The 16,354-nt window shown below is 47.2% G+C and overlaps 1 protein-coding gene and 1 long non-coding RNA gene across 2 annotated transcripts; both read left to right on the top strand.

The window, feature by feature from the left end:
- The first annotated feature begins 647 nt into the window (after window positions 1-647).
- Window positions 648-1,606, top strand: LOC135272708 (tropomyosin alpha-3 chain-like). Its single transcript, XM_064371276.1, has one exon. It carries the CDS (start codon window positions 663-665, stop codon window positions 1,407-1,409), a length of 747 nt encoding a protein of 248 aa, XP_064227346.1. The 5' UTR covers window positions 648-662; the 3' UTR covers window positions 1,410-1,606.
- Window positions 1,607-4,252: 2,646 nt separating this feature from the next.
- Window positions 4,253-5,759, top strand: LOC135272710 (uncharacterized). The gene is made up of 2 exons (XR_010340703.1): window positions 4,253-4,569; window positions 5,471-5,759. It is a non-coding gene; the product is annotated as an uncharacterized LOC135272710 (long non-coding RNA).
- The last annotated feature ends 10,595 nt before the right edge of the window (window positions 5,760-16,354 follow it).

The raw sequence follows: 16,354 nt of genomic DNA, 5'->3' as shown, positions 1-16,354 counted from the left end.
ATTCAAACAACTGCTTGTACAGGCATGTTCACAGCAGCATCATTCACAAAAACCAAAAAGTGGAAACAACCTAAATGTCCATCAGTAAGTGAACAGATAAACAAAGTGTGGTATAAACATACATGGCATATTATTGAGCCCTAAAAAGGAATGAAGTGCTGATGCATGATGCAACATGAATGAATTTTGAAAACATTAACTGAACGAAGCTACCCATAGAAGGTCAGATATTATACCATTCCTTTTATATGAAATACCCACATAAGCAAATCCATAGAGACAGAATGCAGATTAGTGGTTGCCAGGGATTGGGGTGAGAGGGAAACAAAGGGTGACCACTTGATGAATAAAGAATTTCCTTTTGCAGTGATAAAAATAATTTGGGACCAGGAAGACGTATTGTTGCACAGGATTGTGAATGTACCAAATGCCACTGAATTGTACACATTAATATGATTAATTGAAATGATAACATAAAACAAGACATGGGTCTTACCTTTAGGGCTTCACAATCATATCTGAGTCCCTTTAAACACTCAAAGTTGGGCCTGGGCGGGGCGGACCGGCGCTGGGAAACCGGGGCAGCCGAGGCAGCCGGGTCCGCAGCGCGGCAGCCGGCCGCTCCCACTGCAGCCCTCCCGCCCGCCTACCCGTCCGGCGCGATGGCGGGGAGCAGCTCGCTGGAGGCGGTGCGGAGGAAGATCCGGAGCCTGCAAGAGCAGGCAGACGCCGCGGAGGAGCGCGCGGGCAGCCTGCAGCGCGAGCTGGACCACGAGAGGAAGCTGAGGGAAACCGCTGAAGCCGACGTAGCTTCTCCGAACAGACGCATCCAGCTGGTTGAGGAAGAATTGAATCGTGCCCGGGAGCGTCTGGCAACAGCTTTGCAGAAGCTGGAGGAAGCTGAGAAGGCAGCAGATGAGAGTGAGAGAGGCATGAAAGTCATTGAAAGTCGAGTCCAAAAGGATGAAGAAAAAATGGAAATTCAGGAGATCCAACTGAAAGAGGCCAAGCACATTGCTGAAGATGCCGACCGCAAATATGAAGAGGTGGCCCGTAAGCTCGTCATCATTGAGAGCGACCTGGAACGTGCAGAGGAGCGGGCTGAGCTCTCAGAAGGCCAAGTCCGACAGCTGGAAGAACAATTAAGAATAATGGATCAGACCTTGAAAGCATTAATGGCTGCAGAGGATAAGTACTCGCAGAAGGAAGACAAATATGAGGAAGAGATCAAGGTCCTTTCCGACAAGCTGAAGGAGGCTGAGACTCGGGCTGAGTTTGCTGAGAGGTCAGTAACTAAATTGGAGAAAAGCATTGATGACTTAGAAGAGAAAGTGGCTCATGCCAAAGAAGAAAACCTTAGTATGCATCAGATGCTGGATCAGACTTTACTGGAGTTAAACAACATGTGAAACCTCCTTAGCTGAGACCACATTCTTTCATTTTGTTTTTGTTTTGTTTTTAAACAACTGCTTACCCCTTAAATGCATTTTTATTTACTTTTACCACTGTCACAGAAACATCCACAAAATACCAGCTAGGTCAGGGGGTTGGGAAAACACACACAAAAAGGCAAATCCATGTCAGGGCAATTATGGTTTAAATGTGCCATTTCCCAGGTTGATGTTGCCACACTTTGTAGAGTTTAGCAACACAGTATGCTTGGTCAGCATAGGAATCCTCACTAAAGCAGAAAAGTTCCATTCAAAGTGCCAATGATAGAGTCAACAGGAAGATTAATGTTGGAAACACAATCAGGTGTGGATTGGTGCTACTTTAAACAAAAGGTCCCCCTGTGGTCTTTTGTTCAATATTGTACAATGTAGAACTCTGTCCAATGCTAATTTATTTTGTCTTGAGCTTTACTATGAGATGAGACTGTGGATCCCGCATGCCTGAATTCACTAAAGCCTAGGGTCTGTAAGCTACGCTGCTCTTCTGAGACTTCCATTCCTTTCTAATTGGCACACGTGCAGCTCATGACAGTCCATAGGATAATAATCAATGTGGATTTCCACTCTTTTCAGTTCTTCATGTTAAAGTGAAAGATTTAGACACTACATAAAATTGGTAAAGGACATTTTCTTGAGAGTTATAACTATATGTAAACATTGTATAATGATATGGAATAAAATGCACATTGTAGGACATTTTCTAAAAAAAACAAACAAACAAAAAAAAACACTCAAAGTTGGTAGAGGCACAGATAGGTAGATTCCCAAGCCTTAGTTTCATTGTCTGAAAGCAGGGCCAAGTGCCTAGAATGTGCAAAGACCTTCAGAGTTTATCTTTTATGCAAAGAACCCCCCATAATTCCTCTTTCCAGAGCTAACTGCTACCAACATTTGAGGGAACCATTCACACTTTTCTCTCTGCATGCTTGTTTATAGATATCATTTTCCAATACAATTTTTCCAAAAATAAATTCAAACATACTGTTTTACAATCTTTTCTTGCTTGCTGCTATAGTTGGACAACGTTTCTCATGTCAGTAAACCCTCATCATCATTGGTTATGGCTGTGAGGTATTGTGCTATAGAAATAGAGCAGGATTTATTGAGCCAGTCCCCTCTTGTTACGCTTTAGGTTGCTTCTAGTTTTTATGCCAATAAACTTTACAGTGATAAACATCCTTATACAAACATCTTTGCACATTTCACAAATTATTTTCTTGAGCTCTAATCCTTGAAGTTGAATTTGGATCAAGACTTTTCAAAGGATTTTGAGGCCGAGCAGGGTGGCTCACTACTGTAATCTCGGTGCTTTGGGAGGCTGAGGTGGGAAGATTGCTTGAGCCCAGGGATTAGCGACCAGCCTGGTCAATATAGCCAGTCTCTAAAAAAAATTTTTTTTAATTAGCCAGATGCAGTGGCGGGTGTCTGTAGTCCCAACTACTTGGGAGGACAAGGGCAGAGGATCACTTGAATCCGTAAATTTGAGGTTACAGTGAGTTATGACTGCACCACTGCACTCTGGCCTGAGCAATGGAGTGAGACTCTGTCTTGATTTAAAAAAAAGGATTTTGAGACATGCTGTGTAATGATTCTCCAGCAAGGATCTCCCATTTCAGTGTTCCATCAAAAGTGTGTGTGTCTGCATATTTTTTGGTGTTTTTCCTAAATTAGGTCATACCATCCTTTTAATTCTTTACCAGAATAATAGGGGAAACCTAGATCTTATTTTGGTTTTTATTTATTTGATTTCTAGTGAGTTTTTTGTATATTCTTTTTTGTATACTTTTAAAATATATTCATAAACCAGATTCACTTCATCATTTAATAATTCTCCATTCTTATCCAGAGTCCATTCTATCCATTCAGCAATTTTTTCTCCTATCATTTTTGAGGAAAGGAACATCAACTTTTCCATTTTGAGGAAAGCTTCCATTTCAGGAAAACTCAAAATGAAAGCTTGAAAAAGAACCATCAAAGAGGGAAAGAGAAACCGAGAGAGAAGAGGGTAGGAAATGAAGAACTGTGTGTTGAAGCAGCTGGGTGGCTGCTGTACCCAGAAGCTTCCACAGTTGACATGCTTTCATTGACTCTCAGTTGTTCTGCTATGAGCCAGAGTCTCTTGCACAGGTCTGCCCTGATCTTATTTCCCTTATGTCTAAGCTCTTGGTCTGACCCCATTGTCTTAGTCCATTCAGGCTGCTATAACACAATTACCATAAATGGGTAAACAATTTGCATTTAGCTTGTAAACAGAAATTTATTTCTTACAGCTCTGGAGGCTGGGAATCCAAGATCAAGGTGTCAGTAGACTTATGTCTGGTGAGGACCTGTTCCTCCTAGAGGGTGCCTTCTGTGTGTCCTCACTTGGTGGAAAGGGCAAACAAGCTCCCTTGAGCCTTTCTGTAAGAGCACTGATCCTGTATGTGAAGACTCCACTCTCACGACCTAATCAGCTCCCAAGACCCCACCTCTGAAAACCATCACCTTGGGGATGAGGGTTCAACATAGGAGTTCTGGAGGGACACAGTCAGACCATGGCCCCCAGGTACCGCAAGTAGCTTTAAGAATGGAGGAACTCCCTCAGGGCTCAGCATGTTTAAGGACTAGAAAGCATTCCTGGTATGTGGCAGTTAGGAGACCTCTGGTGATCTTACCAGGGGTGGGTCTAGAGGATCTGTGGACCCAGCAGCCAGCAGCGAAGAGTGGAAATGAGGTGGCTCCATGTGGAGGTCAGCCTGCTCTTCTGGGCTCACTGTGAGTGACAGCACCACTTGGAGGTGATGGAGGTGAGAGCGTTGCACTGGCCACCTGTGGAGTGGAGACTGAGGATGGCATGAGTGAGTCTTCCCTCCAATTAGCAGCTGCCTTCCTGTGTGTGTCCGAGTATAAGGGGTGCTTTCTAGGGGGTAGAGAAGGATGCTGGGTTATAGATAAGGATCAAGCTCAGATGCTACAGGGTGATATTGAGCCTGGGAAGCCTGGAAGTTTTATCACAGAAAACTGGCTCCTCATTGGCTCTCTTCTTCTTCTCCCGCAGCTCCACCTTCTCAGATTCTCTCCTTACTGAACAGAAGAGGCAATTGCTGGACACCTGGTTATCCCTTCTCTCCCCTCGAAGGTACAATGCCTCTTCCCTGACCCTCACTCTTAGTTGATAATATCCCTTCCTAGTTCATTGTTAAAAACCAAACCACAACAAAAGAGGCAATGGAGAGAACTTCTGCCAAACCCAGCACAGAACAGTCAGTCGCTGTTCACAGTCCTGCCTGCCCCGTTTGCATGACTGTCTCACACACAGGCTAGCCCCTCACAACCGATCAAGAGCACCATCCCAAGGGCACCCCACCCCCACACCATCACTGTTTGGCTTGCCTCTGGATCTCTTCAACAATCATTTCACTTACTTACCAGAAAACAGAAGCTTACCTTATTTTAACTTTTATTTTAGGTTTGGGGGTACAGGTGCAGGTTTGTTACATAGGAAAATTCATGTCATGGGGATTTGTGGTACAGATTATTTCATCACCCAGGTACTAAGCCTAGTACTCAAAAATTATTTTTTCTGCTCCTCTCCCTCCTCCCACACTCCACCCTGAAGAAGCCCCCGGTGTCTGTTGTTCCCCTCTTTGTGTTCATAAGTTCTCATCATTTAGCTCGCACTTATAAGTGAGAACACATGGTGTTTGGTTTTCTGTTCCTGTGTTAGTTTGGTAAAGATAAGGGCCTCCAGCTCCAACCATATTTCTGCAAAAGACATGGTCTTGTTCTTTTTAATAGCTGCATAGTATTCCATCGTGTATATGTACCACGTTTTCTTTATCCAATCTGTCATTAATGAGCATTTAGGTTGATTGCATATCTTTGCTACTGTGAATAGTGCTGCAATGAATGTTTGCATATTTGCATACGTCTCTATGGTAGAATGATTTCTATTCCTCTGGATATGTATCTAGTAATGGGATTGCTGGGTCAAATGGTAGTTCTGTAACAAACTTTTTTGACTGCACCCTCCTCTGCAGCTGCCAGGCATCACCCTGTTTCACTCTGTGGCAAAACTGCTTCACAGTGTCTTCTGGACTCAGCTCCAGTTCCTCTCCTGTGAAACCCTCCCTGTTAGGAGTTCTTTGGGGACCACTGCACCAGTGCTACTCCTGTCAAGGCCGTTAGTCTTCTCCATGTTGCTGCATCCTGTGGTATCAGTCATTTCCCAGGCCCCATCTCACTTGACCCATCACAGAAACCTTCAACTCTGTTGATATTTGTACCATGAGCTTTACTCCACAAAGAATAAAGGTTTTGAAAACCAGATCTTGTCATCAGTTTTTAAAATTATGTTATAATGGATACATAAAAAAGAATCTGTGGAATGCATATATTAATATTCAGGTTAGATACAATTAGTCTAACAATCAGGGTGGTGCCCTTCCCACCCTGTTGAGGCTTACAAGTGTGGGGAAGTTATTCCCCTTGTACAAATTATGAGAGAGGGTTCAGAGAGGTTAAGACACCTGCTGGAGGCAGAGCTAGGATTTGAACCCAACTCTGTTTGACTCTAAAATCTGTATTTCATCCAGTAGGCAGCACTGCCATCAAGAAAGATCCAGGTTTTTTGGAGCCTGAGGCAAATACATTTCAGAGCCTGGTTTTAAAATATAAAATTATAAAATCACAGTAGGATTTTTAAATTTCTTTGTAACGGGCCGGTACAGGGAAAGAGGGACTTTGAAGCCTAAGCTTTGTTAGCTTCCCAATCAAATGTGTCTCTTCCCTGTTCCTGCCCTACTGGGAATACCCAAACTGCTTGTCTGTTGTTCACTCACTCCACACACACTTACCAAGCACCTACTACCTGCCAGGCTTGTTGTGGGCACTTAAGATACATGGGTGAACTGAAGAGTCAAAGATCCTTGCTTTGCAGAGCCTATTAAATACAGATCAACAACAGATGCATATCCTTAGCATTTCGAGCAGGTTAGAAGGTAAGAAGAAAACTTAGAGCCAGCTATGGGGATAGGGAATGGCCAGGTGAGCTAGGGGTGAAGTATATTGTGAAATAGGGTGTTCTGGGTCAGACTGGCTGAGAGGAAGGCCTGGGATTAGGGTGTGGTAGAAACCCAGTCACCCTTGAGGAGGCTGCTGGGAGGATACCCTGCTGATTGGTTACCAGGCACTTATGGCCTTGATCAGTAGATTGGCCTAAAGTACCTGGGGCTGGGTGGTCCAGGGCAAAAGATGACCCCAAGGAGAAGCAGTCTTCAGGAGATATCTGGTGTTCCCCCCACAGCAGGAACACACCTGTGGGTGCCACCAGCCTTGGCCCGACTTTCCGCAACAGCAAGAGCTATGGAGCCCCAGGTCAGCTGCCTGAGGCCAGTTATACACAAGCGGGGGAGGCCAGTTAAGCAGGTGGGGGGGACCCTGCTCTCTTGGTGGACAATGACAGGTTATGAGAAGTGGGCGATGATGCTGTTCCCTAGGGAGAAGAGTGGAGGGGTGGCAAGAAGGGCCTAACCCAGCAACGGGGGCTGGGCAGGTGACACGTGTCTGAAGCCCAGGTGCAGCCAGTCAGGCGGAGAGTGCAGGCCCAGGGGCAGCTCCTGGGAAGGGACCTGACTGATGGCACCAGGTGTGGGTGCTCACTCAGAAGGACGCCTCGGCAGAACATGGGCTATTCTTCCTGGTGGAAGCCCAGTTGCGGGGAGGGGTGCATCAGCTCAAGGGAGAAGGGTCCTTCCAGGGGGACCAGGAAAGATGTGGAGCCTGGGCAGATGGGGTGGCCAGAATGGGACCCATAACCCTGCTCCACAGGAACCCCCAGCTCCCTAGGGCACCCCCCACCACTGTCCACAATGACCTTGCCATTGCCCCTAGGCCTTGGGTGGGCTAAGAGCCTGCATGTGGGAGGGGGAGTCAGAAATGTAACTTCAAGAAGTTAGCCCCAGCTGCCTGGGCAGGTTGGTGGCCCCAGCCCATAGCCATGGCTTCCTGGGCACACCCACCCCATCCCTGTCCCTGTTGGGTTCTCAGGGGAGGGCTCCATCTCCTTCCTCCCAATTCACATTCACCTTGACTAACAGCTGGCACCCTGGTGGAACCCCAACCACCAGTGTCCCTTGGGAGGGCAGTGCCCTGGGCTAGCAGGGCCAGACCTCCTGGGGCCCCCTGAGGTGGAGGGGGGCAGAGGGTGGGACTAGCGTATGGGTAACAGCCACACACACTTACCCAGGAGTGTCAGCAATGAAAAGGAACAAATTCCTCTTTCCAGACAGTATCGAGTCTTCCAGGTAGTATTTCTGCTACTGCTGAACTGAGTGAACTGAGTGTGTGAGCCTTGGGTAAGGCCTAGGCATAGTTTCTCAACTCCTTCCCAGCTGCCTGAGCCCCAGAGCCTGTCCTCTGGTGGTGGACAAATAGAATTATAAGCAAAATCTTCTCCCATCCCAGCAAGCCTCTCTGCAGAGGTAGAAGAGAAAGAAAACACTTTTATCCCTGAAGAAGCATTAACCCAGAGTGAGATGGCAATGATCCGCTAAGACGTTGCAAATACAGAAAGAAATCTCACTGCTAATCTAGCCAGCGGGTCCAACCCACTGCACACGTTTTAAGAGAAGCCATGCTTAGTCCTCATGTCAGGGGACTGTGCAGCACCTTTGGTCAAATTGAGTTCATCAGAGATGCAACCTCAATTCACCCGACAACCTGTGTCTGCTATTTGACTTCATACAAAAGAAAAACAACCCTTATCTTTATGACAGGAGTTAGATTTACCACACAGAGCAAACATTGGGTTCCCGCCCTCCCACGGAGACTGGGAGATAGGGTCCTGGCTGCTCTGATGATGACATTTCAAAGACTGGGCTCCTAAATCCTTCAGGAACACAGTCCTGTGTTCCAAAGCTGACAAGAGACTTATTTTGCTGTCAAAAAGCTTTGCATGCCCCTCAAAGGGGTAGAGGAAGGATTTACAATGACAAGTTTTCCAAAGAAAATGCTCTAAGAAAAGGGAGAGAGGATACCTCTTCCCTTAACAAGAAGAATTAAGGCTCTTCATTGTATTTTTTTTTTTTTTCCCTTTTTGCCTTAACCCTGTTTCTGAGAGCATTGTCCCATGACTCCTGAGTCATACCACAAGTTCTGCTGACCCTAGCACAGGGACTTTGGAGTGAGCCTGTTTTTTCCTTATTGCTTAAAAAATAAAAAACTCAACTTGCTTAGTATTTGGCATAAATCTGCATGTTCCCTTTGAAGCAGAAGTGGTGAGAAACCTCTCGAACAAAGAACTGAGGAAGGAAGTGGCTTTTTATTCCACTGGGAGCTGCAGTGGAGCTACTGCCTTATTCACCAAGCTCCCCGAGAAGCAGCTTCTCTCCCCTTTTATAGGCTTACAACGTTAAAGGGGAAACTGAGGTGAAACTATGTCATTGCCCATTTGCTGGATGTCCGACCTTACAATCCTTTGGCTTCATTGATTTGCTAATTCATATGCAGCATGAGCAGGGACTGGCAGGGTAGGGGGCTTACAGAGGCAAGACAAAGGCAGTAAACTATTAGTTGGCAGAGGTGTTTCCAGAAGGGAGGAGACGTGGGGGTATGACCCAGTGCCGGTTCCAGCCAGTAGGAAGAGATAGCATGGGGAGAAATGCCACATATAGGTGAAGGGGAGGAAGGCAGCAAATCACACTGCCACGTATGCACCTATGCAACAATCTTGCATGTTCTTCACATGTACCCCAAAACCTAAAATGCAATTTAAAAAAACATTTATTTGCAGCTCTTTCAAGTTATACAGATAGCAGAGACACTGGGAACCGAAAAGGGAGTCATCTTCCCAGTTCTTTGGTTTTTTTTTTTTTCTTTTTCACCCTCCTTTCCATCTGGAGGGGAGGGGAGGAAGGAGGTAGAGACTGGGCAACAGAAGGAGGCGAGGGGGTCTCCCCTCTCACCCTCCGCTTTGAGAATCTCACCCCCCTCTTTTTTTTGAGTGAGAATTCTCACTCTCACTTTCAGCCTCACTGTCGGGATCTTCTGGTGAGACAGATTGGTAGTGGTTCATGTAATAGGCCTGTGCTGACATTTTTTCTTGAACCACAGCAGTAAAAAATCCTTTTACCATCTGAAGGAGCAAGGGCATTAAGCAGGGGAGCAATATGCATGCTCCTATCATCAGTAACACACTTACAACAATAGTCTTGAGTCCTCCTATAGCAGGAAACCAATTCCCAAACATTGATCCAGGGTCGAACCCATGCCAGACCTGTACGGGTACATGCACCAGTTTTGTCATGTCCCTTACAATAGTTTCAACCACCTGGGCCTGGTCATCTATTTGCAGGCAACAGTTGGTTAAGTTCAATTTTCCACATACCCCTCCTTCAGCTGCCAGTAAGTAATTTAAAGCCAGTTTATTTTGCTAGATGGCATTTCTCATTTTGGTCTCCTACTGTGCCAGGGCAGTTAGAGCCTGGCCAGTTTTGTTGGTCAGGATTTTTAGGACAGCTTGCAACCGAATGATTTGATTAAGCATGTAGATTGGAGTACGATAGCCCCACGAGCCATTCTCTGCTCATGTGGCTGGCCCTTAGTATTGTATTATTCTCTCAGGGGGCCATTCATTGTCTTTCCAGTCCCCTACAACTAGGCTTTGCTTGTTTCGTGACGAGTAGACAGAAAAACCTAACAACTCCCCAGTTCTTGGAGTAATAGGAAGAAAGAGGGCTTGATAGTGCCAAGGACACAACCGCCCATCCACTGGTCTGGCAGTTTGGTGTAGGCTCTGTGCCCACATATCCAGTACAAGCCAGGAGGTGCTACCCAGTCCTGGTGGAGTTCCAGGTGGGTCCAGGCTGCCTGTAAGGTGAGAAACTTTTGGAAAGGGTTGGTCTCGGTCTTATTTAAACTTCACCAAGTGATTGTTTTACTGGTTCCATTATATAGCTTCTGTTCCAAACAGTTCAGCTTTCCCACTGGGACCATCATACCCCTTCCTATTCTGGCCAGACAATAGTGTCCAGTGATGGAGGTTTTTAAGATTCAGAAGCTGTTACTCAGGCCCTTTTGCACATAAGTCGCATTAGGGACAGGGTCAGCAGGCACAAGCTTGCGTGCTTCCCGTGACCACCGGTTCCCATAGTAGTTCCTCCACACACATAACAAGAATGCACTTTTAAAGTCTTGGCCACCTTTTCAGTTAACTGAAAGAACAAGTTTCTTTCTTTTTTTCTGGGAGAGTTCTGGAACTGGTTCATTTAATATATTATAAAAAACTTGAAACACCAGGTGGCTTGATTGTTTCTGGATATCTTCTGGAATTAGAATGTTAACCATGGGGTCCAGTCCTTTTTTATTAATTCCCATTATTACAGATTTCCCTTTCCTTCAACAAGGATCCAGGGGATTGGTGACTGTCAATTTTAATGGATTACAATGGCCAGAGGTGCAGGAGAAGTTACTCCTCCCCTTTTGGAGATGAACTGGGTCATTTTTATTATTCTTCCAAGTGGCCCAGATGACACATGACCAGTAGTCACAACCACTGCTGCATGGCCATCGGTTATGACAGATGTATTTATGCTCTGCCATATAGCTTCTCTCCCAACCGAGAGAGCCACCCCTAGACCTTGCTTGTTACTATTGACAGCTGCACAAGCATAGAATTTTATGGTGACCTGCTGAGATATTTTTTTTTTTTCTCAGCTTTAGTAATTACTTGTTTCCCCTAAAAAGGGACCAGTTCTCAGCCTTATTTCGAGTATGGTGGACATGGTAGGGTCGGATGGGTTATAACATACATCAGGTTGGTTGCTCCCTGGGCTGCACACCCTGTACTGGGTAGCATTATATAAACAAGTTCCTTTGAGGGCTCTAGTGCCTTCATAGCTGTAAAACAAGAGCACTGTGGCAACCTTTCGTTCTACCTTAGTAACCTTATGTATGCACTGGAAACAATCCTTGGATCGGAGGTTGACATCTAGTGGGGTAGCAAAGATACAAGTCCATAGTCCAAAGAGAAGGAGTACCGGTCCCACGGGGGCAGTCCTCATGCTTTGGCTGTGTGTAGACCAGTCAGCTTCTGGGGTGTGACTGGAGCAGGGCTTGTTGTCTCAGTTCTCCTTAAGGTAATCTTGCATGGGTTATGGAGATAGGGCTTCACTTCCCAGGTGTCTGGTGCTGCAGGTTTCACACGGCTGTGATGGATCCACGCAGGAACTCCCTTGACCTTCACGGCAGTTGGAGTTGTCAGAATGACAGTTTGGGGTCCTTTCCACCTTGGTCGTAGGGGAGCCGAGTTCCAGTCCTTGATCCAAACTCGGTCACCTGGTGAAAACGGGTGAACTGGGAAGAATAACCTGACAGACATGGGGATGTGACCCTGTGCTGGGCTCCAGCCAGCAGGGATAACATTTATTTGCAACTCTTTCAAGGCTTACAGATAGCAGAGATGCTGGGAACCGAAAAAGAAGTCATCTTTCCAGCTCTTTGATAATGTTTTTTCATTTTCACCCTCCTTCCCATCTGGAGGGGAGGGGAGGGAGGAAGTGGAGACTGGGAAATAGGAGGCAAGGGGGTCTCCCCTCTCACCTTCAAGAAACCCTTAGCCCTGAGGAAGTGAGGTGAGGTGTGGTTAAGGCAGCTCCCCAGGCTGGGCTGCTGGTCTCCCCCTGTCCCTCACATAGGCTTCCCTGGTCACCCCCCACTGTTGCAAAGCAAGACCTGACTATGAAAGCTTCCACATGCAGGCCAGACACACGCATCTTTGGGTTTGCACTTCCGGTATTATCTGCAGCAAGTGCTCAGTTGCAGCCAGCTTCCCAGGAGGCTCCAGGACCCATCCCTTTATTTAGGAATTGAAAATGAACTGGAACTGAGGACTTCTGAACTGGAAGACATTTCAGAAATGATCAAATTTAATAGTTTCCAACCTTTTGGGATCGCAGACACCTTTGAAGATCTGATGTAGAAAGTGAGCCCACAAATCTGCACACCACTGCGAGTTTAAGGAGCCCCTGTGGTGCCCATGTAGCCCTTCACGGTTAGCTGAGGAGGCTGCAGCTGAGTCCTGTCTCCCGAGGCAGAGGTCTGGGCTTTTAGTGGGAAAAAGAGCACCCACATCACAGCAGGCAGCAGCAGCTCACTGGCTACACCAAGTCTGATTAAGAAACTCTGGTGAGCACTTTTGAGGGGCTGCATTTTAGAGGCTTTATTTCAGGTTTTCCATGTGGCTGATCAGTTCTATGTTCAAGGCTGGCTGCCAGGAGTGGACTGGAATTGCTGGGGCTCTACATCAGTGCTACAGAGGCAGATGAACTGCAACAATAGTCTCTTCCCAGGAGTACAAAGTCTCAGTGACAGGAGCCTCTGTCCCTGACCCCAAACCGTCCTGTCCTCTACTCTGTGGGCTTCTGAAAGGAACAGAAAGGACCACAGCCAAACCTGCACCTACAAAGGATCTCAGCAGAATCCGTGTGGCCTACACCTTCCTCATCCCATGAGCCATGGAGTTCAGGGTTCAGGAAAATCCAGCCAAGTGCCCTGCACCGTGCTGTGAGGCCATCCTAAGGTCTGCAATCCTGAGACCCTAGCCAATGGAACAGACCCCCTCTTAGTCAAGGGGACCCCAGGGAAACCTGAAAAAAACGAATTCCTGGCCATGATGGAAGGGGAGGTCAGAGAAGCCTCATAACGGTCTTGCACCTTTGGAGTATAGGGCCCCCAAACTGACCAGCATGAATGTTAAAATAGGCATCATTAGATTATTCAGAACGGACTCTGTGACAATCAGGTACAGATTATGAGCACCTGAGGCCATGCAAGGCCAGAATTAACACACAACCTAGAAACCACAGAGTCTCCTTCACTGGGTTTTAAATTGACCCAGGATACTATGGCTGACTTACCTCCCTGACTCTGGGACAGCATCACGTGGCAGAGGCAGACCCTCTCTCTGAACTGAAGCATGCCTTTGTACCAACTTCATGTCTTTAGGAAAGCTGAACTCTTTCAAACAATTGCCAGTTGGAAAATCTTTGAATCCACCTGTGACCTATAACAACCCCTGCCCCCACTTCAATTTACTTCATCTTGTTAGGCTGAATCAATGTACACCTTCCATGGGTTGATTTATGATGTTACTCCAATTCCTGTCCCCTCAAATGTGTAAAACAACTGCCCCGGGCATATTTTTTCAGGACCTCTTGAGATCCCCAAACCACGGTCACTCATATTGGCTCAGAAGAAACCTCTTACAGATAATTTAACAGTTTGGTTTTTCTGTTAACAGCCCCAGCCGCAGGCCTTGGCACACCTCTTGCTCAGCTTGGGAATTTCCAAACTGGTTACAGGCCCCCAGCCCTCCCCTCCCAACCAGCACACGCTTCATCTCACCATCAGCTCCACCTGTGCTCACCTGGGTGGGCCTCTGTCAGCTGCCGATCCGCACCTGTTTCCCACCCCTCCTGACTCAAGGGCGCCCCCTCTGTGGGTAGTGCTCACTGTCACTCAGCCCCTCAGTCCCTGAGCTCCCTAGGTTCTCCATCTCTATAGGGTGCTGGTATCCTCGGGCCAGGACTCCTTTAGTATAACTTGGCTCCTGCTATGAAATGTACATCTAGTTCCTAGAAAGTGTGACTGAGTCCCCATGTAAACCTTCTTTGTCACCTGGACCGTGGCGCATAGCCCCCACCTTTCTGCTGGTGGTGAGCAAGGAAGCAGAAGCTTCAACTGGGCCGGCAAACACCTGACATCTAATGCGGTGCCAGTCTCGGGATGAAGCTGATGTCACACACAGAATGGCAGAAAAACCAGCAGGTCAAACCTACTTTCAGGTCACCCTGTCTGTCTTCCTGGAGCTGGCAGTTTCACAGGCCATTATATTACCTCTATTACATATGGCAATTTTAAGTGGCTTTTCAATAAGTGCAACATAAAAGTTCCAACTGTCAAGTTTACCCTCCTAACAAAGTTATTCTGGATGTGATGTCTCCACCATTGTCCTGTTTCCAGAGCCCCAGCAGGTATGTCCTCCTCAGCAGCAGCCTCGCTTCCGGCATCTGGTGTCTTCACACCAAGCCCAGGCCCGGCACACCACAGGCCCTCGGCCACTGTTTGTTGAATGAATAAATGACAAGGAAAGCCCAGGCTTCTATCAAGAAAGCTACACAAATGCAGAAGTCACACTAAATCCTGGGAGCAAGAGGTGACTAAATGTCAACTGAGGTCACTGTGTTTTGAGGAAGCCACAGCCACTGGCGAGCATGGAGGGAGAGACAGCACAGGAACAGATCACAAACCTCTCCCGCTCCGTGTGATCGGCAGGTTTCTGACTCTGAATATTGGTCAGACTCACACTAGCAGTACTCAGTGGTGCTTTGGAGCAGCTCCTTACCTCTTGTGATTCCTAGGCCAACTCCTGCTTGACACTGAAGTGTTCTGAGAATACTCTAACGATGACCCATGGACTTACTACCCAGACTTGATGCTCGTTAGACAGTTCCTCGGAGGTGGTGTTGGATGCCAAAGATCCAGAATCTCAGCAGCCTGCACCTGCTGGCCCTGGGTCCCTGCTGCTGGTTCCCAGCTTTTGGTTTCCGCTGAGGAAGGCTGCAGGGCAGCACCTTTAGGGGAAGCCTTGACTTTTCCAATTCTGGGCTCTCTCCAGTGTTTTCCTGAATGCCCCTACCAGAAACCTGGCCGTCATCTCTGAGCCCTTCCTCATCCCTGTGTGAATCATTCCAACTCCTGCTGTTTCTGCCCCCAAATGCACTCCATGTGGTTCAGGTCTCACCTTCTTAACTGCCTCACTCTGGTAAAGCCACTGTTGTCTCATGGGCCTCTGCTAGCCCAGGTGAAGCCAGAGCTAGGCACAGCCTCAAGCCGTGCAGCCCACTGGATGCAGGGTTTAGTGGGCAAGCAATGCCTTTGAGCAAATAAAAAAAGGGTGCCTTTTTATTTGGCCAGTCTCAGCTTCATGCCATGGCTCATGGCTTGGCAAGCAGAGGGAGGCCCGACTTTAGTTCCCATGAGCCCCTCTGGGCCAGCTGCTCTTGTACAGTGAGCACCTGCATCCCTGTACTGGGGGCCCTGCTTTTGCCTGGATGCTGCACAAGCCTTGAGGGGTAGCTGCTTCCATTCCTACCTCCTCAGATCCATTGTTCACCTGCAGCCACAGTGATGCACGCACGTGCACACACACACACGCACGCACACACACGCACGCGCACACACACACCTCTCCTCCTCTCTGTGCATATCAACATCCTCCCCTTGCTCTTGGGATAGAGTCCAAACTACTTAACCTAGATGATGGGCCCTGCATGGCTGATCGTCAACAGGTTAGCTAATCTTTGGAAGGGAAGTTTCCCTTCAGTAGCATGTAAGTTGGTGTGGAAAAGAGCTTTTCCTGTTAGGTTTTGCTTTTGCCTATCTTGTGTACATTGCACCCTTGGAATCGGACCCCTTGAAATGTCAGCACCCCAGCATGTTTTATTGACTGAAATAATGAACATTTTGGTCAGGCGCTTGCTGGCTTGCACGTGTTAACCACTTGCTTTTGGCCCAATATTCCTTGTTCCTACAATATAATGATAAACTGCTCATGTACTGTTTCTTTGCCCAGCAGGAAGACATACCTTCAGGGTCAGGAAAAGTTTGCAGAAGGAATGAATGCCTTGAAAGACACTGTGACCAGCTGCTAACACCCAGAAGCTTGATTGCTCAAGGTATTATCCGACACTGAAGAAACACAGACTTTTCCTCTCAATTCCCCTTCCTTACTCTCTAGCTGCATAAAAATGTTCTACTGCTGCTGCTTTGTTGAAGTGAATTTGAGTGACCTTGTTCTCCTGCCTTCTCGCTTTGGTCAAACGGAATAAAACTTTCACTATCTCCAAGCACCCGTGTGTCAGTGT

Source organism: Aotus nancymaae, unplaced genomic scaffold (genome assembly GCF_030222135.1).
Source record: "Aotus nancymaae isolate 86718 unplaced genomic scaffold, 86718_ANA_hifiasm-v0.15.2.pri h1tg000125l, whole genome shotgun sequence".
Lineage (NCBI taxonomy): Eukaryota > Metazoa > Chordata > Mammalia > Primates > Aotidae > Aotus > Aotus nancymaae.
This window is presented reverse-complemented; position numbering and strand designations above follow the sequence as displayed.

Excerpts from the sequence above, each read along its gene's own strand:
- LOC135272708 (XM_064371276.1), top strand. The coding sequence starts at position 663 with ATGGCGGGGAGCAGCTCGCTGGAGGCGGTGCGGAGGAAGATCCGGAGC.